The 26753-nt window shown below is 46.4% G+C and overlaps 2 protein-coding genes and 1 long non-coding RNA gene across 5 annotated transcripts in view; 2 read left to right on the forward strand and 1 right to left on the reverse strand.

The window, feature by feature from the left end:
• The window catches only part of POC1B (POC1 centriolar protein B), a 92693-nt gene extending 78096 nt beyond the window's left edge, over positions 1-14597 (reverse strand). The window contains exons 1-3 of one of the 2 annotated variants that reach the window (XM_025439437.3): positions 14465-14519; positions 13974-14058; positions 8220-12963 (exon numbers count right to left, since the gene is read on the reverse strand). In XM_025439437.3, coding sequence (XP_025295222.1) covers positions 11547-12923 — 1377 coding nt within the window. In that variant the 5' untranslated portion in view covers positions 12924-12963; positions 13974-14058; positions 14465-14519 and the 3' untranslated portion in view covers positions 8220-11546. Of the gene's footprint in view, positions 1-8219; positions 12964-13973; positions 14059-14464 lie in introns of those variants that run through there. The other variant, XM_025439436.3, reaches the window with a different exon arrangement.
• The window catches only part of LOC112654766 (uncharacterized), a 35253-nt gene continuing 22377 nt past the window's right edge, over positions 13878-26753 (forward strand). Inside the window, exon 1 of the long non-coding RNA XR_007402514.1 lies at positions 13878-14008. This is a non-coding gene — a long non-coding RNA (uncharacterized LOC112654766). The remainder of the gene's footprint in view (positions 14009-26753) is intronic.
• On the forward strand, positions 14699-24005 carry LOC125752076 (uncharacterized). 2 transcript variants are annotated; one of them, XM_035699310.2, is made up of 2 exons: positions 14699-15454; positions 23100-24005. In XM_035699310.2, the coding sequence occupies exons 1-2, from the start codon at positions 14847-14849 to the stop codon at positions 23227-23229; spliced, it is 738 nt and encodes a 245-aa protein (XP_035555203.2). In that variant the 5' UTR covers positions 14699-14846; the 3' UTR covers positions 23230-24005. The 2 variants fall into 2 exon arrangements, with proteins under 2 accessions (XP_035555203.2, XP_025295225.3); XM_025439440.3 differs by having other exon boundaries at positions 14699-15328.

Raw genomic sequence — 26753 nt, forward strand, 5'->3', positions numbered from 1 at the left:
AGGAAATCAATTAGGAGGCTACAACAATTATCCAGTTAGGAGAAAGTTGTGGTTTGGACTAAAGGGGAGGCCGTGGCTCTGGGTACACTCTATATTTCTTCCACATTTTTCATCCATACTTCCTTAACCTGATCCCACCAAACTCTCACACCATGATCATAAAAGGTATTTGACTATCGATGTCAGTGTTGTATAAGGTCAATGTGGAATTTGCTTTCATACATTTCTACTGAGCCACACCTTATATAAACATTACCACATAATTTAAAATGTCAAAGCTTGTACCATTCATCATCTAACTGGCCTATTTTGAGATAAAATGTCAACAGCAGGAAGTCAAGAGAAAAGACTAACAAATCTACTCATTTGAAAAACTATTTATAAAAAAAAAAAAACTATTTATATCCTATAACAATAATTCACTGTTTCAAGAAATCTTCATCAGGACAAAGGAAAACATAAAGTCCGTGCTCACCTAGGCCAGTGCTGAGTCTCTGGAGGTAACAAGGAACATACTAATGGAGAACGTGTTTGCTTTCCATAATGTCCAAAAGGTCAGTAGTTATTGTGTCACCCTAAGCAGCAATAACTTTAGTCAACCTGAGATCTCTTGCACCTTGATTTAACCAAAACTGAAGTTATTTTAGAGGTTTGCTCCATCAGGAATACTATATCCTGGAAAGAAATGGCATTGCTTCCAATTTTTGAGTCTGTTGTCAAAGTAGCTTAGCTTTTCAATTGGTAATATATGTACATGATATGGGTATTTACCAAAATCTCCTTCCAGATCTTGGCCACCTGGTTCCACTTCCTTGAGGCAACCAATGTTAACCATTTCTGGAGTATCCTCCTATGTGCTTAAATATATGTCTGTTCACATGTATTTTTTATACAAATGGTAACGTTATCCCTGCCACTCTGCTTTTTGCTGCTGCATCTTCTTCCCACCAGCCCACTTAGTATAATATATTGGAGAGCAAGTTTTATCAGAACACAGAAGTGTCTTACTCTTTTCCTATTTTGGTAAAACTTTATTTTGATTATTTCAAGCTTACAGAACAGTTACAAAGTAATACAAGAAACTCCCTTATATCCTCTACTTTAGGTTTCACCATCATTGACATTCTTATTTGCTTTATAGTCTCTTTCCAAACACTCTTATATATGCATTTTTTTCCCTAACGATTTGAAAGAAAGTTAGAAATGTAATGTCTCTTTACTAGCAAATACTTTGGCATGTATTTCCTAAGAACAAGGATACTCCACTGACATAGATCATAGTACAGTTAACGAAGTCAGGAAATTAAGTGCTATTTAATATATTCTTAATGCTTATCCACGGTCTATATATAGACCTTGTCAATTATAGCTATTTTCCTCAGTCCATGGTGTAATCCAAGGACATGCACTGTATTAAGTGCCAAGGGTCTTTAGTCTCCTGTAAACTGGAAAGATGTCCTAAGTCATTTTTTTGACTTGATATTCTTTATTGACCTTGATATTCTTAAAGACTACAGATCTGTTACTTTTGGAGGTTGTTCATCAATTTTCTTCCTGATGCTCCTCACGATTAGATTCAGGATATGTATTTTTGATAGCAAATCCACAAGTTTTATTGTGCCCTTATCATCCATATTAGGGTGTATGTGACCTCTGTTCCAATTTTGGTGAGATTTACTTTAATGACTTGGTTTGGGTGGGTTTTGCCTCTTAAAGTTAGTATCATTCCCCTCTGTCATCAGTAAGTTGTTTGTAGGGAGATAATTTAAAACTATTTAAATACCCTATTCCTCAATGAGCTGTCACACAATTTGAACATCCTTAATGTTTTTCTAACCCATCCTTCTTTGCACAATTTACTAATTCATTAGAAATTATATTAATTAATATTTTAACTAATGAACAAATATATAATTTAACTTCTTATTATAAGGAAGAACTTTCCCTTTTCTTCTATTTATTAATTTATCTTTTCTATTTATCTAATTTTCTTCTATTTCTTTTATTTATCAGTATGGACTCAGATTATAATCCATAGCTGTCATTATTTATTATGACCCTCCTCCTATTCCAAATTTGGCTAATAAGAGCTCCTTAAACTTGCCTCCATGCCCTCTAATATGTGTCCATGTTCTTGGAGTACTTCTTTCCAGAATCACTTCTAGAACTACGATTTCTGCTGCCGATGTTTCTGATGTACCTGTTCTGGGGTTCCCCTTGTGTGTTTCCTTCCTTGCAAGGGATCATTACAATTTTGCACGCTCTGTTGCTTAATGCCTGACTATGGTTGCCTCATATATTTTGTATCATTTTACAGTTGTTTTCAGGCAGGCAAGCAAGTTGGATTACCAACTACCCATTTGTGACTGGAGGGGAATATGCCATCTTTTTGATAGCTACATAGTATTCTATTGTAGCTACACCTTAACTTATTTAACCAGTCTACCCCATGTAGGTTGTTTACAATCTTGCCCTTTCACAAATGATACTGTACTGTACCTGTGTCATTTCTGATGTGTGCAAGTTTATCACTGTGATCAATTCCCAAAAGAATTATGAATGGGTCAAAGAGTACATGTTTTTAAACTTACCAAAAAGTCTGTAATCACAATATAGTATTTTTCACAACTTTGTGCATTTGGATTATATCCCTCTCAGGCCTTTCCGCCCCATATTCAAGAGAGTCCTAATAATTCAGATCACCTTATATACAAGTTCTTGAACCTTTCAACTATTTCAGAGGTCCTTCTGATTATGTCCCATTCATACCCCACTATCAGAAACTCAGATTTCTAGTTTGAGGGCATCAAGATTTTGTACTTCCTGTTGCATTTCCAGGTTCGTACTGGTCTTTGGGTCATAAAAAGAAATTCCAGGCTGTCTTCTTCAAGGAAAAATACACAAGGACATCTTCTAAGGAAATCTACAAGAAGGAGTTCTCTATAATTATTTTTAAGAAAAAAAATATGTAATTCCCAAGCATATACATCTATAAACTTAGATAAAAGAAGGCTGCCCAATAAAAAGATAATATTCTAATCTTCACTAGATAAACTTTATTACTTTGAGAATTAGTTTGTGCTATTCAAGTACTGTATAATAATATAAATAAATGATGGCACTAACTGAACACTCCTCTGCCCTGAATGTGGGAATATTTAATTATGTGTTCCTTCTAGCTGACACTAAGTAATTATCTTACTAGTGTAGTAAGCATGGTCTAAAAGGAATCAGACTCCAAACTAGCCCTATAGAGTTCAGCAAAGTTACTGAATCTTCATCTGTAAAAAAGGATGGAAACACTTCACAGGTTACTGAGTCTTCCCATCCCCTTTCCTCGATCCTTCCCAACCCACCCTGTGAAACCCAAGAGCCCACCGCCTTCTAAAAGGCTATCAGGTATAAATCTGCCATACTTTATGTTCTGTTTCTCTCAGCCATGACCAGAAGTAGAAGCCTTGAGCCCCTCTGATCATCAATCACATGTACTCACCCCCAGAATGCTTGGATATCCCCCGGGCTGACCCAACACCTATGCTCTCCTTTCCAAAAGTTACCGCTGGGCCAGACAAACACCCACTAGATGCTCTCCCTATACCCACCTTCTCCTCCCTGAAAGTCCCTTCTCCTCAACCACTTATGCCTGACTCTGCTTGGGAGCCCCAAGTTCCCTGAAACCCTCTCAAGGGGCAATCATTTTCTCTTTCACATTTCACCTACGTCGGGTCACAATTTTCCTCTCCAACTCCTGATATTATTAGCTCATTCAACAGATGTCTCACCCCTACAACACATAAGGCATTGTTGGAGGGGCGGGGAAAGTCCTAAGTAACAAAATACGCAAAATCTCTAACCAGGGAGCTTGCATTCAGATGAAGAAGAGGCAAACAAGTCAATAACAGGCAAACATCTCATTTTAAATTGTGCTAATAGACATGAAAGATAAGTCAGGAAGTCATAAAGAGAATTTTGTGTGGGGGTGGAATACTTAATTTAGATGAGTTATTAGTAGTATTTTAAGTAGAGGGATGAAGGACAAGAAGGAGCCAGCCAAGCAGAGTGAAAATGAAGAGCACTTCAGACCAAGGGGACAACCAGGACTCTCCAAAGCCCTTTTCTTCCACACTTCCTCTGCAACTCGTTCAGTGGCCACACCCTGCATCTTGTAATCAGCAGAACCTGAACATTCTCAGATCATGAACTGAAAGCCAGCATCCTGACGACCAGTACTCCTTACAGCAGAGTCAAGTTACTTCTATCTTGGGCAGAACTCCAATCTGTTGACCTATATTCTCTCCTGAGGCTCTCTCATTGTCTTTATTTCTCTCTCCAACTTATAATCACTCTCTTACACATATATTCAATCCCTTGGCCCTCCCTCTTTCCTTCAAATTTCCCCAGCCAAGTCCCAATCACTCTGCCTTTTTTTGGGACCATATCTGTACCAGTGAAAAGGGCTAGATCCACCCCCAAACAGGCTGGAAACACTGTAAATTCAGAACCACTCATTTCACATGGATCTTCTACACTGCCCAGCAGTGCTTAGTTCTGCGACAGTCCCCTCCCCGCTCTCCTAATGACGCAGAGCCTGATGTGGAGCTCAATCTCACGGCCCTGGGATCATGACCTGAACCAAAATCAAGAGTCAGGTGCTTAACTGACTGAGCCACCCAGGCCCCCACCCCCACCCCCTTAATGACTATCTAGTATCTTCTCCTCTCAATTCAACAATTCTACTCCACCCTGGACCTTGGCTTTCGTGATACTCTACTGTCATGGTTTTTCTCCTATCTTTCTGATTATTCCTTCTTAGATTCTTTTGCCATTTCTTCTTCTGGTCTAGAGGTTGGAGATCTTTAGGACTCAGACTTGGGCCATTGCCCTCATTGTTCTACGTTCTTCCCAGGTGATCTCAAATATTCCCATTACTGCTAAAAATCAAAAACAAATGGAGGCCAGCCTTGAAAATTCCCTGAGCAGACAAAACCTATTTAGTCATACAAACAAAGATTAATTTAGCTTATTTTGTAAAACTAACTTGACCTGGGTCATTTCTTGCTTATGTCTCTGGAAATCATAAGCAAAACTTGAACTGTTTCCCAAGGTTAACTGCTGACCAATACCCTATCATTTAAGAAAATTCTAATATTACAAGCAATCAGCGTGAAGAATAAAGTCACTGCTCTCTTACTACAAAAGCTACTTTATAATGTACCTCTGAGCCTCATTCCATGTTTTGAGTATTCTCAGTTTGCAAACTGTCTTTATGGTATACACACAACAAACTTTTACTAATTTCTATTTCAGAGATTGCTTGGTTTTACTTGTTATTTCTGAATTTTTGACAACTTTAAATACCATCTGTATGCTAACAACTCCCAAATTTCTCTTTCCCAGAGTACTGCCCTAATTTGAAGGCCACCATCTTAATTTGAACCACCATCATCTCCTGTTGTTGTTACTAAAATAGCTCCTAACTGATTTCTCTACTAATATAGTTCAGTATCCACATAATAGCCACAATGATCTTTTTGAGGTATAAATCAGACCATGCCATTCCCTTACTTAAAATCCTTCAACAACTTTTTACAACTTTCAGAACCAAATTCCTAAAATATGGCCTCTTAAGTTTCCTGTGGCTGCCATAGTAAGTTGCCACAAACTGGGAGGCTCAAAGCAAAGGAAATTTTCTTGTACAGTGCTGAAGACCAGAAGTACAAAATCAAGGTGCTGGCAAGAATCTCTCTAAGTTCTAAAGGAGATCCCAGTCCTTGCCTCTTCCAATGTCTGATGCCTCCAGAAGATCTCTGGCTCATGGCTGCATGACTCCAATCCCTGCCTCTGGCTTCACACAGCCTTCTTCTCTTATCTCCTCTGTGTGTCTCTCATAAGATCGCTTGTCATTGGATTCAAGGCTCACCAAGATAATCCAGGATGATCTCTTTTGAAGATATTTAACTTAATTACATCTGGAAAGGACTCTTCCCCCCCCCCCCCAACAAGGTCACATTTACAGGTTTCAGGGACATAAACTTATCTTTTAAAGCACCACCATTTGACCTAGTCTAACCTCCAAGACCTTCCCCAAACTGCCTCCGCCTTCCCGTGGAAACTCAATTCCCAAAGCTACAGACTCTATCTCTTCTGGTCTTTTTTTTTTTTTTTTTTTAAGTAATTTTTTCTGAAAATTTTTTACATACATAATATATAAAATATATATGTATATATATAAACACACACTATATACTTTTTTTTTTCATTTTTCTCCTTATACAATTGATAATCACTCTCCACAACTGTAATCTCTACACCCATCTCTAGGGCTTAAACTCGCAACCCTGAGATGAAGAGTTGCATGCTCTTCTGTCCGAATGAGCCAGCCAGGTGCCTCTGGCCTTCTATTTCCTTGATCAAGGACAAGTTCTTCCCCACCCTTTGTCTTTGCATATGCTATTCTCTCTCTAGTCTTTGCCTCGCTAACTCCTTCTTCAGGCCTTGAGCTAAATTGAACTCCCACAGAGGAGTGTTCCTTGATCCCAAAAACATATGTCACCACTGTTATTCTTCAAAGAACTCTTTCTTTTCTTTACAGTGTGTTCACCTTTTCCTGTTTCCAGTTGTACCTGCACGATTTGTGTGTTTACTAATTAATATTTGTCTCTCTCATTGGACTGTGAATTCCATCTGAAGAAGCATATGTGTTTTGTTCACTTCTGAATGTATACCCAAGGCATAAAGCAGCATCTGGCACACAGCAGCATTAACTAAATAAAGAAGTACTAAATAAATAGAGTACCTCCCATTTCCCCCTTTGAACAAGATTAGATACATGCAAACAAGAGAGTTAGAATAGTAACCAGAGAGCCAAGGACACCCCCTGGCCTGCAGTAGACAACTCTACCAGGCCAACCTGAGAAAGTGACTGAGCTTGGCACAAAAGGAAAAGTAGTGTCTGATTATTAGCAATTTGTAAGGACTTGTCTACTCTTCAGTTCTACACAATTCACAAACTCATTTCACCTTTTATAATAATTCCTACTTCCTGTTCAAAAGGATTGAAGTTTTTCCTTAATTTTAGGAAAAAATTCCAATAAAAACTGATTTCCACTTACAGCTATAATTCAATTTATTACCCAAAGTTGCACAACGAGGGATGCCTGGTGGCTCAGTGGTTGAACATCTGCCTTCAGCTCAGGGTGTGATCCTGGAGTCCCAAGGTCGAGTCCCACATCAGGCTCCTTGCATGGAACCTGCTCCTCCCTCTGCCTGTGTCTCTGCCTCTCTCTCTCTCTCTCTCTGTCTCTTATAAATAAATAAACAAAATATTTTTTAAAAAAATCAAAGTTGTACAATCATTGTCATTATCTAATTCCAGAACATTCTCATCACATCCCCACCTGCCCAAAGAAAAATCCCCATCCTCATTAGCAACAATTCTCTGGTCCTCCCTCCCCCAACCCCTGGCAAACACTATGTACTGTCTCTATGATTTTCCCAGTCATTTTTTACTTTCATGAAACTGAAACAGAGATAAAATGATTTGCACAGGATTGCCATCACTTAGTAAGAGAGCAAGATTATAACATATGTATTTATAGTAATTTTTTAAACTATATATAAAACAAAAGATCAGTAAAAGTAACATTGAGCTCAAGTACGTGGCTGTAAGACATCTGACGTCTTAGCATAGTGATTCCCCACTGCGCACTCAGAAGAGAAATTCCCAGGCAGTGTCTCAGGCTGCGGAGATGCAGGGGTATAGGGCAGTGGGCAGAATCACTAAGGAGGAGGAGAGACGTGACTGGTGGACAGGAAAGGCACTTGGGATGGGGTGATGCAGAGAGGAGGTTAAGGGAAATGTGAGGCTATGTGCTTTACAGAAAAGACATATTTCTTTTTAGCCTAAGGTTTTGAAATTGGTGTTACTGTGCCCAGGTGCTCACTTGTTTCCCCAGTGGGTCCCAGAGCCCTGGGGGATCATTTCCTGTTTGTTTATAAATAGTTAATGCATGCATTAATAGTGCTAACACCACTTCAGAATACTTGGTTAATGACACCTTGCAAAATAATGCAGGAACTTTGACTTTTTAATATTCTGTCCATATTTTCAAACAAGCAAAATAATTACAAACTTAACTCACCTCTGTTACCATCAACAAATGTGCACAATAGAAACAATGACCCCACAGACTAAAATCATTAGAATCCATTTGCAAAAATAATTAGCCACACATTTTATTTTATGTCTTAATCAATATTGCAAAAACCATTAACAAAGGGAGAAAAGAGGATGGAAACTGCTCATCATACAGGAAAAAAAATTCATTGTTCAAAAGAGATTAATCTGAACCCCAACATTTTTTGTGCTCTTTTAAAAATATGATTAAAACAGCAATTTAAAGGGACAAACAAGTCAACACTAAATATTTTATTAATTAAAACTGAGATCCTAAAACCACTAAGACTATACAACTTAAAAAATAACTTCTTGACTTCAACCTGGAAAAGTCTGATTTGCCAACATAAAATGAATATGCAGGAACCTACCCCCGGGAGAGTAAACAGATCTTCTTTTACAAACAAGTTATTCTGAGTTACAGAGATCCTGCAGATGACTAGGTTACCATTTGTTTAAAAGAGGACTGCTAGAAATGCCGATTTTAGACAATCTACTCATATAACTGGACACTAAATGACAGTGACGATTTAAAATGGAAACCTCTTGTCTACCAAATATCGTACTGAAACTGTTATTAGTATGTAAAGTAACTTAAAAGGTCAACTCTTAATTGTCTACAGCAAAAGAGAACTTTGGTACCAATAAACTGGAACTAGGGAATTCAAAATAAATTTTGTTTGCAATTTGACCGTGTGTTTTTGAAATTAAATCGGAAATGTCTATAGATGAAAATATGGAAGTCTCTTTCTTCTGCTACCTACACTATCAGGAGAAAAGAACAACCAGACACTTTCAAGTTATTGATATACATAAGACACTTTCCAAAAATTCCTTCCAAAAACATTAATAGGTCACGTCCTGCAATTTAGGCAATAGGTAAACAATCAAGTACTTTACTTTTCAATGACCCCTTAATTTTTTGACAGAAGCAGCAAGATATTGGAATAAAATAATTCCAATAAGTAGTTTCAGAACACATCAATTTTAGTTTTTTCTGTTTGATAGGGGGCTAACAAGAACAAAAAAAAAATAAACAAAAAGAGAATGGGTCATTTAAATTAAAAAGTAGACTGGGCAAGAGGAAGAGGGTGGGTTTAGGAGAACAACTGCTGTCAACCATTTTTGCAACATTCAGAGTATTATTATAAGTCCTTCTTAAATTACACCCATAGCCATGTATGTTGCACATGAAATTTGGACAATTCTTTGATAAACTTTAAGGGTGCTAAATAACTTAATGAAAGTTATTAACGCACTTTCATTTTAAGAAGCAAAAGAGAAATAAAATATTCAAGATACACAGCACTTTTACTTTTTGAAATTAAATTCACATTTTGCCAAGCTTCTTCCCTCCAGTCATCATGTACACACTGAAAAAACTTTACTTATGAATACTGTGGGTTAATTCTCTATGGACTATGCATTTTTCATAAATCTGGACCAAAGCAAACTAATTGAGATTTAATCCTAAACTCAGCCTGTGATTTCTGGATATGGCATTGAAATAATACTAGTAAACATACTTTTTTTCCTTTAAAAAAAAAGTATACTTACTTATCGGATAATTTGTTTTGGAAAATATTCATATTCTTAGGCCAAAAGATTACTTTTAGAGTTTGAAAGGGTAAAGATAAAAACAAAATTGGTTCAACAACTGTCAAAATAAAATGAATACAAACACTGACCACAACTTTCCACTTAATTCAAACTAAACCACTTCAGTTGAGCTCAGCTCACTTAATTTTTGTTTAGAGATTTACTCATTCGAAAGAAAGAGAGAGAGAGAGAGAGAGAGAGAGAGTGTGTGGGGAGGGGCAGAGGGAAGGAGAGGATCTCATGTGGGAGCCCCCCTTAGCACAGAGCCCACAGATGTGGGGCTCGATCCCATGACTCCAGAGATCATGACCTGAGCTAAAATCAAGAGCCGGACCCTTAACCAACTGAGCCACCCAGGTGCCCTTCAGCTCACTTCATTTTAAAACTCCCTCTTTTCCAGCTTCATAACTGGACTGAAAGTTGCTCCACATTATTGGTGTTAAAAGTGAGGACATAAAAAGTGTTATAAAGACTGCAAGATTGATTGTAATATGTAATCACAACATTTCAGAGCTGGAAGGGATCTCTGAGATCTAATCCAGCACCCACGTTTTACAGATGAGAAAACTAAAACCCAAACAGAGTCTTTTGGTCAAATGACAGGACCAAAATCATGAAAGGACCACGGCTGAGCTATTCATTCATTCATTGATTCATTCATCATTCATTCATGCACCCACTTTCTGAAAGCTGCCTGAAAACAGGCTGCAAGGCAGCATTATTCACCAGTGCCCAGGCAGTCTTTCTCCTTGGTTTATGATAAATCCTTCCTCATCAGGAAGAATGACTCGAAGAATCCCCCACAGCCTTTGTAGCTTGGGGCCCACTTTCAGTTTCACACATTTCAGTAAACACAGTTGGGTTTAACTTCAGAGAGCCAACAACTGTGTTTACTTTAAACAATCAAGCATTAACAAAGGGAAGCACAATGTTGTGAATGAGTCCCTCTCCAGGACATTCATAACTTAAGGAAGTGCAACCAGAAAATGCCCGCCACACACAAAAAGAGTTCACAGAGAGGACAGCTTACAAATTCAGAGCAATATGAGGTATCAATACAGATCAGTGAAGTGTAATAGCTCACCGAGTGTGGAATGTAAATACGGCCCCGTTTCATTCAGATGCGGGTGTACTTTTTTCCGAGATGTCTGCATGTTAAAAAGACCTCCAAACTCACATTCGAATTAATGCCCTCTTCCAATGAAACATACATCTAAACTTTTTTCCTTAAGATCAACTTTCTTTGATTTCTCGTTGATTAAAGAAAAATTAAAATTAAAGAAATAACACCTAAAATGTAATGTGTTGGCTAAAAGAAATTCAAATCCTATATACAACCGAAACAGCAATAGCTCAAACCCCGCCATTTGCGAGTTTTGTTGTTAAAGGGATGGGCAAACAAACTTACTCGTCAACATAAATCATCCCTCATTCTGCTTAGACTTTTACATTCTTTAGTATCAAGTCTGGCGCTTAAATGTTTTGTGTATCTCAATTCACAGTCAACTTCTTTAAGGAGAAGAAACCATACTGACAAAGCTCTTAAATAAAACAACGTATGAATAAGGCACTTTGAAATATTAAACAGCAGCTCTCTAGGCACCCACTTTCAGTCTTCTATACCAAAATGAAACACAGCTTTCACAGAGCTCTCGCAGATGACCAGTGAGTGATTTCTGATAAAATACAATCTTCACTGAGTTTCTTTAAAGGCTCTTTGACTTTCTTGAAGCTATTGTCAGCTCAGAAAGAAAAGTGCTATTGTGCTCCTCTATTTCTCAAACTTCCAGATTTGATTTTTATCTAGAGCATCACAAGTTCTCATCTGAACATCAGATCGACCCTCAGGTGTCCGGAAGGCACTAAGACACAGCCCCGAGTGTGGATGAAAAATGGTCCCGTCTTCTCTAAAATGCCAAACGATGTTTGCTGGAACAGGGAACCCGTCTTTTGGACAATTTTGCATCCCTACGTGTTTTTTTTGCTCAGGAACCTCTGCACATAACTCTGTCACAGAGTTAAACCTTATCTCTTTGTTTGAAGTATATTCAAAGAATTGATTGCCTCCTTGACCGTGGCATCCAAACAGTGAAAGGTTGGCACCTGTCGGGTTGTTGTCGGGAGAATTATAATCTAAACACTCAGAAGAGATTCCCATACTGCGAATAGCTCCATGCCAGCCTGGCCTATCCTCTGGAACGTGTAAATTAGAAAATACGTTTTTCAAATACCAGTCAAAGCTCTTGCACTTCAGCCGATCTCGTAGTAATTTCCTTTCAGAAATATCACCATAAGCTTCTTTCCTTGCTGGGGGGTTTCGGTTGTAGAAATGCTCTTTGTACTCATCCATCCACACTTCCGCTGCCCGAGCAGTGTTCTGGAGGAAATTGGGCCGAGCATATGGTGCCCGCTTGGGGAACACATGGCCCACATGGGAACACGGGTGGATCTCCAATTTCCCGCCACACTGCCACACCCTAAAAGACAGCTCAAGGTTTTCACCTCCCCACACTTCCATTCCGGTGTCGTATGTTCCAAGGTACTGAAAATATTTCTTGCTGACGGCAAACAGTCCTCCAGCCATGGTGGGCGATCTGATGGGGTCAATTCTCGATTTCCGTCTGTCCCTCTCATGTTTGGGGACGGAATGCCATTGGAAGGTTAGGCGCCAGTCAAACCCACCAATCATGGGCTCCCCGGTCTGCATATAAAATTCAAAAGTATTCCAATCGATGGTGTCTATAACGGGACAAACGATTGCTGTTTCGTCTTCACTAATTCTTTCCAAGAGCGGTTCTAACCAGCCCGAGTTGCACTCACAGTGACAATCCAGGAAAGTGAGGACGTCCCCAGTGGCGAAAGTGGCCCCGATGAGGCGGGCTCTCACCAGCCCCTCGCGCTTACTCGTTCTGATCAAGCGGACTCTGTCGAGGTCGCTGATGTACGTTTCCAGCTGCGTCTTCAAATAAGCTCGGTCGCTCAAGTCATCCACCAGGACGATCTCCTTCAAAAGGACTGCAGGGGAGGTCTCCAGGACACTGTGGATGGTGCGGAGCAGGGTCGACCAGGCTTCATTATAGAAGGCGATGATAACGGAGGTGGTGGGGAGGCTGCGATAGTCAAACGTCTTGGCTCTGCACTCGTACATTCGCTTATCCTCTATGTGGCGGTGCAGGGAAATCCTGTCACTGAGATAAATGTTAATGGCATATCTCTCAATAAGTTCTTCTTGCTGCTTCAGTTCACCCTCGCCGAGCTGCAGTTTGCTGGCCTTTCCCCACTCCCCGAGCGCGTGGGAGTCTGCCGGCGGCTTCTTGTACAGCGGCCGGGACAAGTCCTCTGCCTCTCGCCGGGGGTCTGCGAGCTGTCTGGGGCCCCGCTCCCGGGCGAGGTCGGCTGCGGGGGAGGCGTGGAAGGTGGAGGCCGAGAGCTCCACCACGATATAGGCCACGGAGAGAAGCGCCAGCAACAGGCAGCTTTTGCGCGCCCAGGTCCACCTCGCGGCCACCCGGACCCTCATGGCTACGGGCGCGGGCGCCGCCGGCAGGGGGGCTGCGGCCCGCGGAGGGGGCTCGGGCTCGGGCTCGGGCTCGGGCTCGGGGCTCCGGCAGGGGCGAGCCTCGGGGCGGCTGCCGGGGTCACCTGCCGCCGCTCGGGCCTCGGCGTCCGGCGCAGCCACAGCTTCTCTCTCCCCGCTTCCTCCCGCTCCGCTCACAACTTTTCACAAACTCTGCAGCCAACACCCCACCCTCCCCCCTCCCCCCTCCCCCCTCCCGGGCCGAGGACAAACCCCTCCCCTGCCCACTCACTCCTCCTGGTGGTTAGTCCGCGAAAGTCCTCGGAGTTTCGAGGGGAGGGGAGGGGAGGGGACGGGACGGGACGGGACGGGACGGGACGGGACGGGACGGGGTAGGGGGGCAGAGGGGACGACCGGGGTAGGGGAGCGGAGCGGAGGGGAGGGGGTCGGGAGGAGAACAGAGGAGCGGAGAGGAGCGGAGGGCAGGGGACGGGGTAGGGGAGCGGAGGGGAGGGGAGGGGAGGGGGGCCGGGACCCACGGAGCGCGGGGCCCGCCCCTCCGGCCGCGCAGCACCTCCGCCGGGTCCCGGGGCGCCCCGCGGCGCAGCGTGGAGCGGCTCGTGGAGCATCTGCCCGCTCGCCGGCACCAGCAGCAGCAGAGAGGCCCAGAGCAGAACTCACCAAGCTGTTTGCCGCTGGGACTGAAGTCCACGGAGGTGATCGCAGCTTTGTGGCCCTTAAAATACCGCTCCAGGACCGGGTCCTCCTGGAAGGGGAGCGGGCGGGTTTGCGGGCGAGCCCGCGGGACAGGGGCGCCCCCCCCGGGACCCCGGGACCCCGGGACCCCGCTCCCCCCGGGCCGCCCCGCCCCTCCCCCCCGGGGACCCCCGAATGCGCGTTCCCGGGCCCGGGAGGCACAGCGCGCGGCCCGGCCCCGCTCGCGGCGGAAGCCCGCGGGCCGATTCTGACGCAGACGCTCCACGGGAAGCCTCGGAGAGTTCTGGGGGCCGCGGGGCGCGGCAGGGGGCGGCCGGGGCCCCGGGGGCGCGGGAGGAGCGCCGGGGACGAGGCCGGGGCTCGGGGCTCGGTGGCGGGAGACGCGGACACGGCCTCCGCCTCCCGCCAGGTGCGGGCGAGGCAGCCCCGCCGAGGCGCCCCCAGCCCCTCCTTACCGGGGCGGCGGCCATGGGAGGAGCGGTCGGCGCCGGGCTCCCGCCGGCGGGGGGCCTCGGGGGGAAGGAAGGGGACGGGGCAGGAGGGGGGACCGTGCGGCGCCCGGAACCGTGCGCCCGGAGCGGCGGCGCCTCCCGGTCACTACAACAACGGCGGCCCAGTCAAACCCCGCGCTCCAGGCGTGGCCAGCCGAGCCCCGAAGCGTGCCGGCGCGGGGCGGGGGGGGGGAGCGGGCCCCCGCCGCGGGGCAGGCGGGACGCCGCGGGGGCAGGTGTGGCCGCGCACGGACGCCGCGGCTTAGGGACCCCCGCGCTTCGAGCCCGGCACGGGGGGAAGTCGAGCCGGGGCTGGAAACGCGGCCGCTTGAGAGGCTCCTGATCGATGCGCTCGGAGTTCTATTGCATGTTAAAGAGACAGCGCCCACCGGGTCGCAGGAGGTCTGCGCCGGCCCCAGGACGGAGGGACGGAGGGACCGAGGGCGGGCGGGCGGCTTGGTGGTCGCTGGTTCGCGCGCGGGGGCTGAGCCCCCGGAGGACACACCTGTATTCAGGTCGTCGCCACGTGGGCCACGAGGAGCGTCGCGATGTGAGTCACAGATGCTGGTGGACGGACGACGCCGTGACCGCCGCGGCCGCAGGGAGCCCCGCGGAGAAGCTCCAGCGGCCGCGAGGGCCCCGGGTCGACCCGATGGCGGCGGCCTCGAGGACGCGGGTCCGAGATCCCGGGGCCAGAGCTCGCGCCGCGGGGTGCGTCCCGGTCTCCGGCCTCCCTGAGCGCGGGCGGGACGGCGCGAAACCTACCGAGATACGCGTTACGGGCAGCAAAGGAAGCGAGGCGGCGGCGGCCCACGCCCGGGAGGGCAGGTGTGTCCCCGCCTGCGGCCAGGCCCTCCGGCCGCGGGCTCCGGCGCTCGTCGACACTGCACGTCGCAACCGCAACCGCAAGCAGCCGGGAGGTGCCTTTGGGTCTCGGTCTCGGTTCAAGTCCAGGTTTGTGGACTGGCCGCCGGCGCGCTCCGAGGGCCCAGAGGCGCCTGTTGCGGCCTGTGCGGGACGAGCCGGGGCCGCGGGCGAGAGACGCCGACCCCACGCGGACGCGGACGCCGACGGCGCGGGCTCAGGGCCCCGCAGGCGCGTCCGGGCCTCCGCCGGGTGCGGGTGCGGGTGCGGGAGCGGGTGCGGGGACCGTCACTCTAGTCCAGGATCTGCCGTAGCCCGGCCGGCCCCTCCCAGCAGCCCATCAACGCGCTGCCGCGGGAATCTAAGCTGTGCTTGTTCCCAGGCTAGGTTTAGCTTAAAAACAAAAAACAAACAAACACACATACTTAAAAACAGTTTTGGGGTGCTGGTTTGAATGTAAAATGTGGTAGCTTTGTGCACAGCAGTTTGGCACTTCCTCCAAAAGTTAACTCCTGGGTTTTGTTTTTAAGATTTTATTTATTTATGAGAGACGCAGAGAGAGAGAGAGAGAGAGAGAGGCAGAGACACAGGCAGAGCGAGAAGCAGGCTCCATGCGGGGAGCCCGACGCGGGACTCGATCCCAGGACTCCAGGATCACACCCTGGGCTGAAGGCGGACGCTCAACCGCTGAGCCACCGGGGATCCCACCTCCTGGGTTTATACAGGAAAGTATTGAAAGCAGAGACTAGGGGAATCCCTGGGGGGTTCAGCAGTTGAGTGCCTGCCTTCCAGGCAGGATCCCAGGGTCCCGGGATCGAGTCCCGCTCGGGGCTCCCTGCATGGGGCCTGCTTCTCCCTCTGCCTGTGTCTCTGCCTCTCTCTCTGTGTGTGTCTCTCATGAATAAATAAATACAATCTTAAAAAAAGTAAAATAAAAAGAAAGCAGAGACTAGAATAGATGCTTGTGCACCAAGGTTCATAGCAACATTACAACAGTCAAAAAGTAGAAACAACTCACCTGTCCAACAGATGATACTACAAATGTGACAGGTACCTACAACCACCGTTATTTGGTCATAGGAAGGAATGACATTCCAACGCTACTACAATGTGACTGGAACTTGAAAACAATACACTAAGTGAATAAGCCAGATACAAAGATGCACACATTGCATGGTCCCATGTATATGGGGTTCCTCAAATAGTTGGATTCAGAGAGACACAAAGTAGAATGGAGGCCACTAGAGATGTGAGGATAAGGGAGAATGGGGAATTAATTTTTTTTAAGATTTAATTTATTTTTTTTAATTTTTTATTTATTTATGATAGTCACACACAGAGAGAGAGAGAGGCAGAGACATAGGCAGAGGGAGAAGCAGGCTCCATGCACCGGGAGCCCGACGTGGGATTCGATCCCGGGTCTCCAGGATCGCGCCCTGGGCCAAAGGCAGGCGCCAAACCGCTGCGCCACCCAGGGATCCCAAGATTTAATTTATTTATTCATGAGAAACACACTGAGAGAAAGAGGCAGAGACACAGGCAGTTGGAGAGGCAGGTTCCCTGCGGGGAACCTGATGCAGGACTCGATCCCGGGATGCCAGGATCACGCCCTGAGAATGGGGAATTATTGTTTAACGGGAGCAGAGTTTCTGTTTGAGACGATGACCTTCTGGAAATAGGTACTAGTGGTGGTTGAAAACATTGTGAAAGTTCTTCAGGCCACTGACTTGTACGCTGAAGAATAAAGTGGTAAATTTGATGTGATGTAGATTCGACTTCGATCAAAACTACTAATTCTGGAAACTATGAGGAATAACCAGGACGTCAGGATTTCTCACAGCCAAGAGAGGTCTAATCGTGGGTATAGCAGATTTAGAGAAAGAGAAAAAGATAGGGATGTAGAAACTAGTTCAAAAGAAACGAGAAGTTTTTAAGTACAGGTTTTTCTCTCAGTCTTTTAGTAAAAAAGTTTTAGACTTGTAGTTGTCAGAAAATACATGTTCTTAACTTAATAGAAGGAAAATGATCACCCACTGGCCCATCACCTAAAAATTGGCTTTTTAAAAAATTAAAGATTGATTGATTTGACAGAGGGCACAAGCAGGAGAGCCAGGCAGAGGGAGAGGGAGAAGCAGTCTCCGCTCTGAGCAAGGAGCCAGATGTGGGGCTGGATCCCAGGACCCTGAGAGATTACCTGAGCTGAAGGCAGATGCTTAATGGACTGATCCACCCACGCACCCTAGAAATTGACTTTAGAAACTTTTTTCCCTCTACCTATGGTGTGCTCACTACATGCAGAGTACTCCTCTAAATAACTTACAAGGGCAGCCTGGGTGGCTCAACGGTTTAGCACTGCCTTTGGCCCAGGGCCTGATCCTGGAGACCCGGGATCGAGTCCCATGTCGGGCTCCCGGCATGGAGCCTGCTTCTCCCTCCTCCTGTGTCTCTGCCCCCCGTCTCTCTCTCTCTCTCTCTCTCTCTCATAAATAAATAAATAAAATATTTAAAAATAAATAAATAACTTACAAATTTGACATTTAGTCCTTATAAGGATCTTATCAGAGAGATGCTATTATTACCATGTACATTTCTATATGGGGGAATTGATATGCGGAGGCATGAAGTAACCGGCCCCAGGTACACAGGAAGGGGCACAGCTTTTGATTTCCGTGGGTACCTCCAGACTCCACCAGTGCCCTTTGCATGATTGCAGGCCTGTTGTTAAACATGTAAAATTCTGTATCCCAGCCTAACAGTAAATTTTACAAAAAGAAGAATGGAACATGTCTGTTTCCATTCCACTGTTCTCTTAGTAATCCACACTGCTTTTCCACGTTTGATTTGATTTTGTTTTATTTGTTATTCCTCGCCTTTGCAAACAGCAAAAGCTCAGAGATAGATATTTGGGAACATGGCCAAATTGGGATTTTTTTTTTCCCCTAACTTCAAGCCTGCTTGAATTCATGTAATTCAGGGCACCTGGGTGGCTCAGTGGTTGAGCATTTGCCTTCGGCTCAGGGCGTGATCCCGGGGTCCTGGGATCGAGTCCTGCATCAGGCTCGCCACAGGGAGCTTGCTTCTCCCTCTGCCTGTGTCTCTGCCTCTGTCTCTCTCTCTCTGTGTGTCTCTCATTAATAAATAAATAAAATCTTTAAAAAAAAAAAAAGAATTCATGTAATTCCACTTGCTACAGTAATTTGGAACCACTCCAAACTGCAAATTTATTAGTCTGGAAGCAAGCCACAATATTTCACAATATTCAGAAGTCTACATAAAAAATCTCCAAGATATCGTTGGAGACAAGGTACTAAGTAAGACAAACTGATTCTATAATTAGCTCTCCTCTTTCAGATTCCGCTCAAATTAGAAATCAAGTTTATCCACTTGAGCACCATATACATTTGTTTCTCCCTTAGGAGTCATTCGTCAGTTAGTTCCCTTCAAAGTTTGAAAATTTGGAGATAGCACAAAAGTGCCACCTACTGTTCATATTCCTGTGTGGCACTTGGAGTGAAGCAACTTTGCAGCCTATTCCCAGACCATGTAACTCTTTTGGATTCCTTTGCTCCAGAGTATAGGAGAGGACACAGAGAGGACGGACATACCAGGTCTGTTTGAATCACCAAAGTGTTAGCTTTTGTTTTGTTTTGAAGACCATCGGTGATTTATTTCAATCAAAATTCAGTTTCTAAATCCATATGAACTATATCCTCCAATAGATTTATCTTCCCAGTTTTTTAAAAGATTTTGTTTATTCATGAGAGACATGAAAAAAATGACTCTTTTCCAAAGAAGACAGACCAGCTGTTATATGGAAAGGTGTTCCACATCACTAATCATCGAGGAAATGCACATCAGAAGTGCTGTGAACTATCACTGCTCATCTGTTCAACTGGCTACCATCAAGAAGATAAGAGACAGCATGTGTTGGTGAAGATGTGAAGACAATGTGTGCTGTTGGTGGCAATATAACTGGCACAGCCCCTCTGGAACACAGTACCAAGGTTCCTCAAGACGTTAAAAATAAAAAATAAATGAAAAATAAACATTAAAAATAGAAATACCATGTGCCCCAGTGATCCTACTTCTGGGTATATATCCAAAGGAAATGAAAACAGGAGACTGACAAGGTATCTGCAGTCTCAGGTTCATTACGGCATTATTTACAATAGCCAAGGCATGGAAACAACGTAAGTGTCCGTCAAAAGATGAGTGGATGAGCCTGTGCATATGTGATTATATACACAGTGGAGCAGTACTCAGCCCTGGACACAGGAAGACCTTCCGTTTGCAACAATGTGAATGGACTTCCAGGGCTTTCCTCTAGGTGAAATAAGTCAAAGAAAAATACTATGTGATCTCTCATATGCAGAATTTAAAAACATCAAACTCATAGAAACAGAGTAGAATGGTGGTTGCCAAGGGCTGAGTGGTGGGGAAACGTGGGGAGATGTTGGTCAAAGGGTACAAACTTTCAGTTACAGGACTAATAAGATCCAAGGATCCAATGCACAGCATGGTGACTATCCACAATACTGTAGATTGGATCCTTGAAAGTTGCTCTGAGAGTAGAGCTTTAACGCTCTTACCATAACCACAACGACGACGACAAAATGATGTGTTTGCAGAAGATATGTTAACTAACCTTACTGTGGTAAACATTTTGCAATATATCCGAAAATCAAATCATCCCACCGTACACTGACCAGTGAGCTGGACCTGGGGGATCAGAGGCTCCACGCCCCTCCCCTTGGAATGTTCCGCTTGCCTTTCCTGTCTAACAGCCTGGAGATGGTGATGTGATGTTGAAAACAGCTGCACGGAATACGTACATACGTAACCGAACCCAGTGAGGGCCTCTTAAGCTTTTAAGATTTGGAGGACGTATCCTGGGACCCATTGATCTTACTGCCACCTAAGACAGGCCTCTTCTGTAAGTTCCCTTTGCTGTTATTAAAATTGCCACCCACCACCTACCTGCCTCTTTGTTTAGTGTCTCGCTGCTCCCTGCACATGGGGGCCAGTTTCAGCTTACACTGCAAGACCCCCCTGGGGGTTGTAAACCTCCATCTACCTTACAAGAGCTCAGACAGTAAGTAGCCTGAAAACGTTCATTCATTGCCTTTAAACGAGCGAGAGCCACCCACGTTAGAATTGAGCAACTCAGGGGTAAAGCAGGTGTTACTAGCTGCTGCCTGGCAGATAGTGCTTGATGGGAGTTAGATTCTTATCCCTCTGTGTCCTGACACTTTTAAGGTTTGAGTGAATACCTTCCATCAGAGAAGGGAGGCGGGACAAGCAGCAGCCCTGTGATAGCCTAGTTTCCCCAGCCCCACAGACCCAGTCTGGGTCTCTCGGAGCCCGGGGATACAGGAAGAGAAGTAGAAGAAACAGTGTCACGTCATGGTCGAGTCTGGTGAGACGTTTGGCACAAGCTATACTGCTTGGGTAGCCAGGAGACTAAGGGGAAACCAGAGTGACAAAGGAGGAGGCTCCCACCCGGGTCTGCGTAGACCACAGCATGACCCTGGCACAGCGAAGACCGCGGAAGCCTTACTTTGCTGGGTTGTTGTGAATTATTTAACTCAACTGGATAATTGCAATCAGTAGTTCTTCACAAGGACATCCTCCTCATCCCCCCATCCCAGGATGTTTGGCAATGTCTGGAGACACTTACAGTTGTCATAACGGGGGGTCTGGTGCTCTTGGCATCCGGTAGATAGAGCTCAGGGATGCTGCTAAACATCCTACCATGTACGGGACAGGCTCCACGACTACCCAGCCCCAAATGTCAATAGTGCTGAGGTGGAGAAACCTTGATTTAAATGAACGCATTTCGCACATACATGCTCAATAAATGTTGATTCACCCTTCTGGCCTGATGTCCTGCTGTTCATAAGGTTTCCGATAATTAGCCATCTCCCAAACTTCCCATATATACCAAAGTATCTTCATTATAAGGCATACCTTTTACCAAAAATATCACTGTTCTAGCCTGGTAGCTGCACTTCTGGTGAGCATAGCATCATGTATAGAGAAGTTGAATCACTGTGTTATATACTTGAAAATAATGTAACATTGTGTGTCAACTAGACTCAATTTTTTTTAAAGATTTCGCTCATTTATTCATGAGAGACACAGAGAGAGAGAGAGAGAGAGGCAGAGACACAGAGAGGCAGAGGGAGAAGCAGGCCCCATGCAGGGAGCCCGACGTGGGACTCGATCCTGGGTCTCCAGGATCACGCCCTGGACTGAAGGCAGTGCTAAACCGCTGAGCCACCCAGGCTGCCCTAGACTCAAATTTTTAAAAAAATCAATCACAGTTGTAGTGTTTTGAACTGGCATCAGATGTGATAATTTGTACATATTTTCCCTCTAAGTAGCGGTCATCAAATCATGGTGGGCATTAGTTAATGACCTCTTAAACTCCAAAAGAAATAGTATACTATATACATTTCTAAGGTTCTACAATTCTATTTCATATTAGATCAGTTCTTGAAATGGTGCCTGGGGACATGAATAAGTAACCTATTCACGTGTCCACTGATTTATTATCCCCAATTACATAGTCCTTAGTTGGGGCTCCAGGGAGGCTCATTGACATGCTCAACTCTGTTCAGTTAGTGACCCAGTCAAACCTGCAACTTGATGGTCCAGAATTTTAGTTCAGGGCTGGCTTCCCCTTGCCCCTCGAATAACTGCAAATGTATAATCTTTATCCAAAATGAGTTTAGCAAGAGGTTACCACTTTTTATTCAACTTGTGAGACTTAATGACATTCTCTATGGGACAGAATTTTGGTCCCCAGACTATATTCCATAAACATTGAGCGTGCTATTAGGTATTAAAGATATGAAGAGGGATCCCTGGGTGGCGCAGCAGTCTGGCGCCTGCCTTTGGCCCAGGGCGCGATCCTGGAGACCCGGGATCGAATCCCACGTCGGGTTCCCTGCACGGAGCCTGCTTCTCCCTCTGCCTGTATCTCTGCCTCTCTCTATCTGTGTGTGACTATCATAAAAAAAAAAAAAAAGATATGAAGAGGGGCGCCTGGGTGGCTCAGTGGTTTAGCATCTGCCTTTGGCTCGGGTCATGATCCTGGGGTCCTGGGATAGGGTCCCACATCGGGCTCCCTGTGAGGAGCCTGCTTCTCCCTCTGCCTATGTCTCTGCCTCTCTCTGTTTCTCAAGAATAAATAAATAAAATCTGTTTAAAAAATAATGATATGAAGACAAGTAAAAATGGGTCCCAGGGTAGGAAATGCTTATATTCTAAACCCAAGCAGACACCAAGAAGGAGTGAGGGAGGTTAGATTGTAGGGTTGCCAGACACAGTAGGAGGTATCCTAAATGAATTGCGTGAATTATAGGGGACATACACTAAAAACAAAACCAAATCAACGTTTATCTGAACTTCAACTTTAGACCTCTTGCATTTTTATTTACTAAACCCAGGAGCTCTGCTGGAAACTGGGGAGAACGGGAAAGTGCAGGCCTCACCGAAAGGGGGGGCGGCTGCGTCGTGTCTCAGGAATGGTTTCCATGAGGCATGCAGCCCCAGTGTTGCCAAACCATTGAAATTACCATAAGCTGGAAATCCAGAATTTCAGTTAAAATCTCCCTAATTTTAAAAGCTGAGGGCTGATTTGAGAAATTTTAAAGACTCAGGGGGCCCCCAAAATCTCTACGGCTTGTGAGGGTGTTTAAGTGAGCCCCAAATAAGACCTCTTTCCCACCAGGATGGAGAAGGCCCTGAGTCCTACAGATTTCCGACGGACGGAGGTCAGACCATCGCCAATGATACTGCTGATAGAACAACCAAGGATCTGGCCTGTGTACAGCCAAGCGGGCCTGCTGGCAGGCTCTTGAGGTGACCTAACCCCCCTGTCCCAGCTTTGCAGCCCAACAGAGCAGCGTTGCCCTCCAGCCAAGAGGGCAAACCAGAATATTCCTGCTCTGCAGACAGAAGGGTGTGAAGAGAGAGGAGGGTGGCAGGGGCTGAGCTGAGTGGGCCCCCCTTCTCCTCAACTGTCTACCCCCACCCCGCTGGGGCACCCCTCAAACCCACCCCCATCTCAGGACAGGGAAAGGGAGGCGGGGAGGCCAGAAGAGTTCCTGGGGGCAGCGCCTCCTTGCGGGGAGCAGGGGCCGGGGAGCAAGGCCCGAGGGTCTCCGGGTCTGACAGTGGACTCGGCCACTGACTGTCGAAGTTTCCAGCACAGTAGAAGGACCCATGGCCCTGGGTTCACCGAGGTGCTGCGAGCAGGCCAACCGTCACCCACCAGGCATCCGTCCCCACAGCTGGGCCTGCAGGCTGGGGGGGGACAGGAGGCCTCGGGACAGCAGGTGGGAGGCCACGCAGGACTTGCCAGCAGGGTGCGGGGAGGCAGGAATGGCCTTCCAGCAAACACCCGGCTCCGGGTTGGGTTTGGAAAGAAGAGGACTGTGGTAGAGGGAGGGGGTGTGTTTGGTTCCTCAGCACCCATTCCCGTGCCTGTGGGGACAGGGTGGGGGACAGCTGGCCGTGGAACCCTTGGGGTCTACTGAGCACGGGATGCGAGGTGACACAGGCCTGGGAAATGGAAAGGCTGGAGACCCGGCTGCCCTGAGCACACCCCCTGGGGGCAAGGGTACAAGAGTGTCCTTCCAGGACCACATGTGACCTGGGGGGGGCGGGGGGGGGGCAGGACTGCAGCCCGAGAAGGCCTGAAGTGACGCCAGAAACCCAGTCCCAGCATAGACTGCCCGAGTCCCGGCAGCTGGGGAGGACACGGAAGTGACCTGCAGAGGAAAACGCACTGCTCACACCCCGGGGAGTATAGCCAAATGCGGGGGGGGGGGGGGGGTTGGGGCAGGAGCCCCCAGAAGTGCCCACGGTAATAATCCTTTCTGGCCTCAAACCCAGGGAAAGCTAGTTTGAAACATTGAAAGAGCAGGACCGGGGCAGCCCTGGGGGCTCAGTGGTTTAGCGCCTCCTTGGGCCCAGGGCATGATCCTGGAGCCCCGGAATCGAGTCCCACGTCGGGCTCCCTGCGTGGAGCCTGCTTCTCGCTCTGCCTGTGTCTCTGCCTCTCTCTCTCTCTTTCATGAATAAATAAATTAAAAAATCTTAAAAAAAAAAAAAAAGCAGGAATCCTCACCGTAGGACTTTGGGGAGTCCATCCCAGCGAGATCTTGATGTACCTCTCGCCTCCCTCCTGTGCTTCTACCCAGGAGTCAGAAACCTCCTAGCAAGTGGGAAGGAAGGGGAAATGGAGAGAATAAAATCCACCATTCCCGACCTTAGCTGGGGGAAATAGAAACACTCCCCGGCCCCAACTAGCACCGACTGTAGCTTCCAGGGCTTGGAGATTGGGGAGCAGAGAAGCTTTGTGGTTTAACTTCACATAGAAATGGGTCTTTTGGGCAGCCCAGGTGGCTCAGCAGTTTAGGGTTGCCTTAAGCCCAGGGCCTGATCCTGGAGACCTGAGATTGAGTCCCACGACGGGCTCCCTGCATGGAGCCTGCTTCTCCCTCTGCCACTCTCTCTCTCTCTCTCTCTCTCTCTCTCTCTGTCTCTCATTAATAAATACATAACATCTTGAAGAAAAAAAAAAGAAATGGGTCTTTTAATTACTGAAATGAAACTATTTTGTAATAATGAGGGAGCAGACGGCAAAGCACCAGCTGACATCCCTCAAACCCCACTACCCACCCCACCCCCGACCGCCCCCCCCCAACAACCCCCAACCAGGTGGGATGTGTGTGACATTCCTCAGGCACTCCAGCCTGCCCAGAAACTAGGGGAAGGGAAAACCAAGTGGTTAACTAATAGAGGCCACAGCACAGCAAGACCTGAGTCTCCCTCAGTTTACAAATGTCTTAGTGATTTACAAAAAAAAAAAAAAAAAAAAGCATTCTTATCAATAACCTAACTTCCAGAGGGCAACTCCCAACTGTCTTCCTGCTACTGCTTTACTAGAGGGAAAACAATCTTAATTTGACAATGGCAAGGTCTCCAATACCTTGTAGGTCCTCTTTAGCATACAAAAACCCTTTTGAAAACCTCCCTCTTCCCTAGTCCCCCAACTCCCAAGTCACCCCTCACCCCCCAGGGCAGCAGCTCTTTTCTGCCCCCAGGGGTCCTGTCCCCGTGCTTTAATAAAACCAGCGTTTTTGCACCACAGGCATCTCAAGAATCTATAGAGGCCAGGGTGGAGAGGGAAATGCAAGGGAGGGGGGTGGGCATGGCATATGTGGGGGTGCTGCAGACGAAGGAATTAATGTGAGCATCCTGGGGTACTGAGCAATGTGATTGTATCACAGGAACCATGAGTAGTTGGCTTGTTGGAACGCAGCGTACAGGGGAAGCGAGGCAGAGATGAGACTGCCAAGCTGATGAATTGGGAGAGACATGGTGAGTAGAATCTGGCAGGAAGCAGATGGCGCAAGTCAACTGAGGAGACCTTAATAAAGGGACAATTTACAAATGTGTGGGCAGGATTAAGGGAAACAGGTGAGACGGGGCCCCGCCCTAGCGCTGGCAACAGCAGGGAACCACTTCCATCCTTGATCTGAAGAGGTAAAGAGGCCAACACCAAGACCCCGAGACCCTAGAGTCTGCTTGTTAGGAGCTGTGGTCTTTGGTAGAAGGGTATTGTCAACTCTGAGCAAACTCTGCTGGGGGGGATCTGAGGAAACACAGCACCCCAGTCTCTCTTCTTCTCGGGACTGGTGATTTCCACTGGTTAAGATGACCTGGAAGTCAGTGGGCAAGGGAGCCAATGGGTGCAGTCCACAGAGGTCAACCTCTTGGGACCTAGAGCAGAGTGGAAAGGAGGGAAGAGTGGATCCAGAGGGACAAACAGAAAACACCCAGCACAGAGAGAAAATACCAGAAAGCATCCCATTGGTCCTGGGATGTCATTCAAAGTGTCAAAGTTGGAGCCTCGTTGGCCTCTAGAGGGAGCCCAAGGATTTCTTTTCCTTCACCCCGGCTTTGGAGAAGGAACCTCTGCAGAGGCTGAGGGCTCAACAGACCCCAAGATGATCCACTAGGAATGGAACTGGCAGGTGTCCTGAGACTGCTCCTGGAATGAAAAATGTCCCCTTTGCACTTAGATTTACGCATGTGGATTGATTTCTTTTCCCCCAGTAGGCTCCATGCCCAACGTGGAGCCCAACACGGGGCTTGTACTCATGACCCTGAGATCAAGACCTGAGCTGAGATCAAGAGTTGGGTGCTTAGGTTGAGCCTCCGAGGCGCCCCTGAATTGATTTCTAACAATAACAATCAAAATAACCAAAGCAAATACTAAGTATTCATCAGGTGTCAAGTTCTTGGCTCGCACTTAGTACACCAAACTCGTCGGGGGTAAATTCCATTATCACTGCCATTTTATCGATCAGGAGAC

Source organism: Canis lupus, chromosome 15 (assembly GCF_003254725.2).
Source record: "Canis lupus dingo isolate Sandy chromosome 15, ASM325472v2, whole genome shotgun sequence".
Classification (NCBI taxonomy): Eukaryota; Metazoa; Chordata; class Mammalia; order Carnivora; family Canidae; genus Canis; species Canis lupus.

What these genes read in the sequence shown, in the direction of transcription:
- LOC125752076 (XM_035699310.2), top strand. Translation starts at nt 14,847, where the DNA reads ATGCGCTCGGAGTTCTATTGCATGTTAAAGAGACAGCGCCCACCGGGT. An exon ending in CGGTCTCGGTTCAAGTCCAG is followed by an intron (nt 15,455 to 23,099) that starts GTTTGTGGACTG and finishes CTTTCCCACCAG; the next exon opens with GATGGAGAAGGCCCTGAGTC.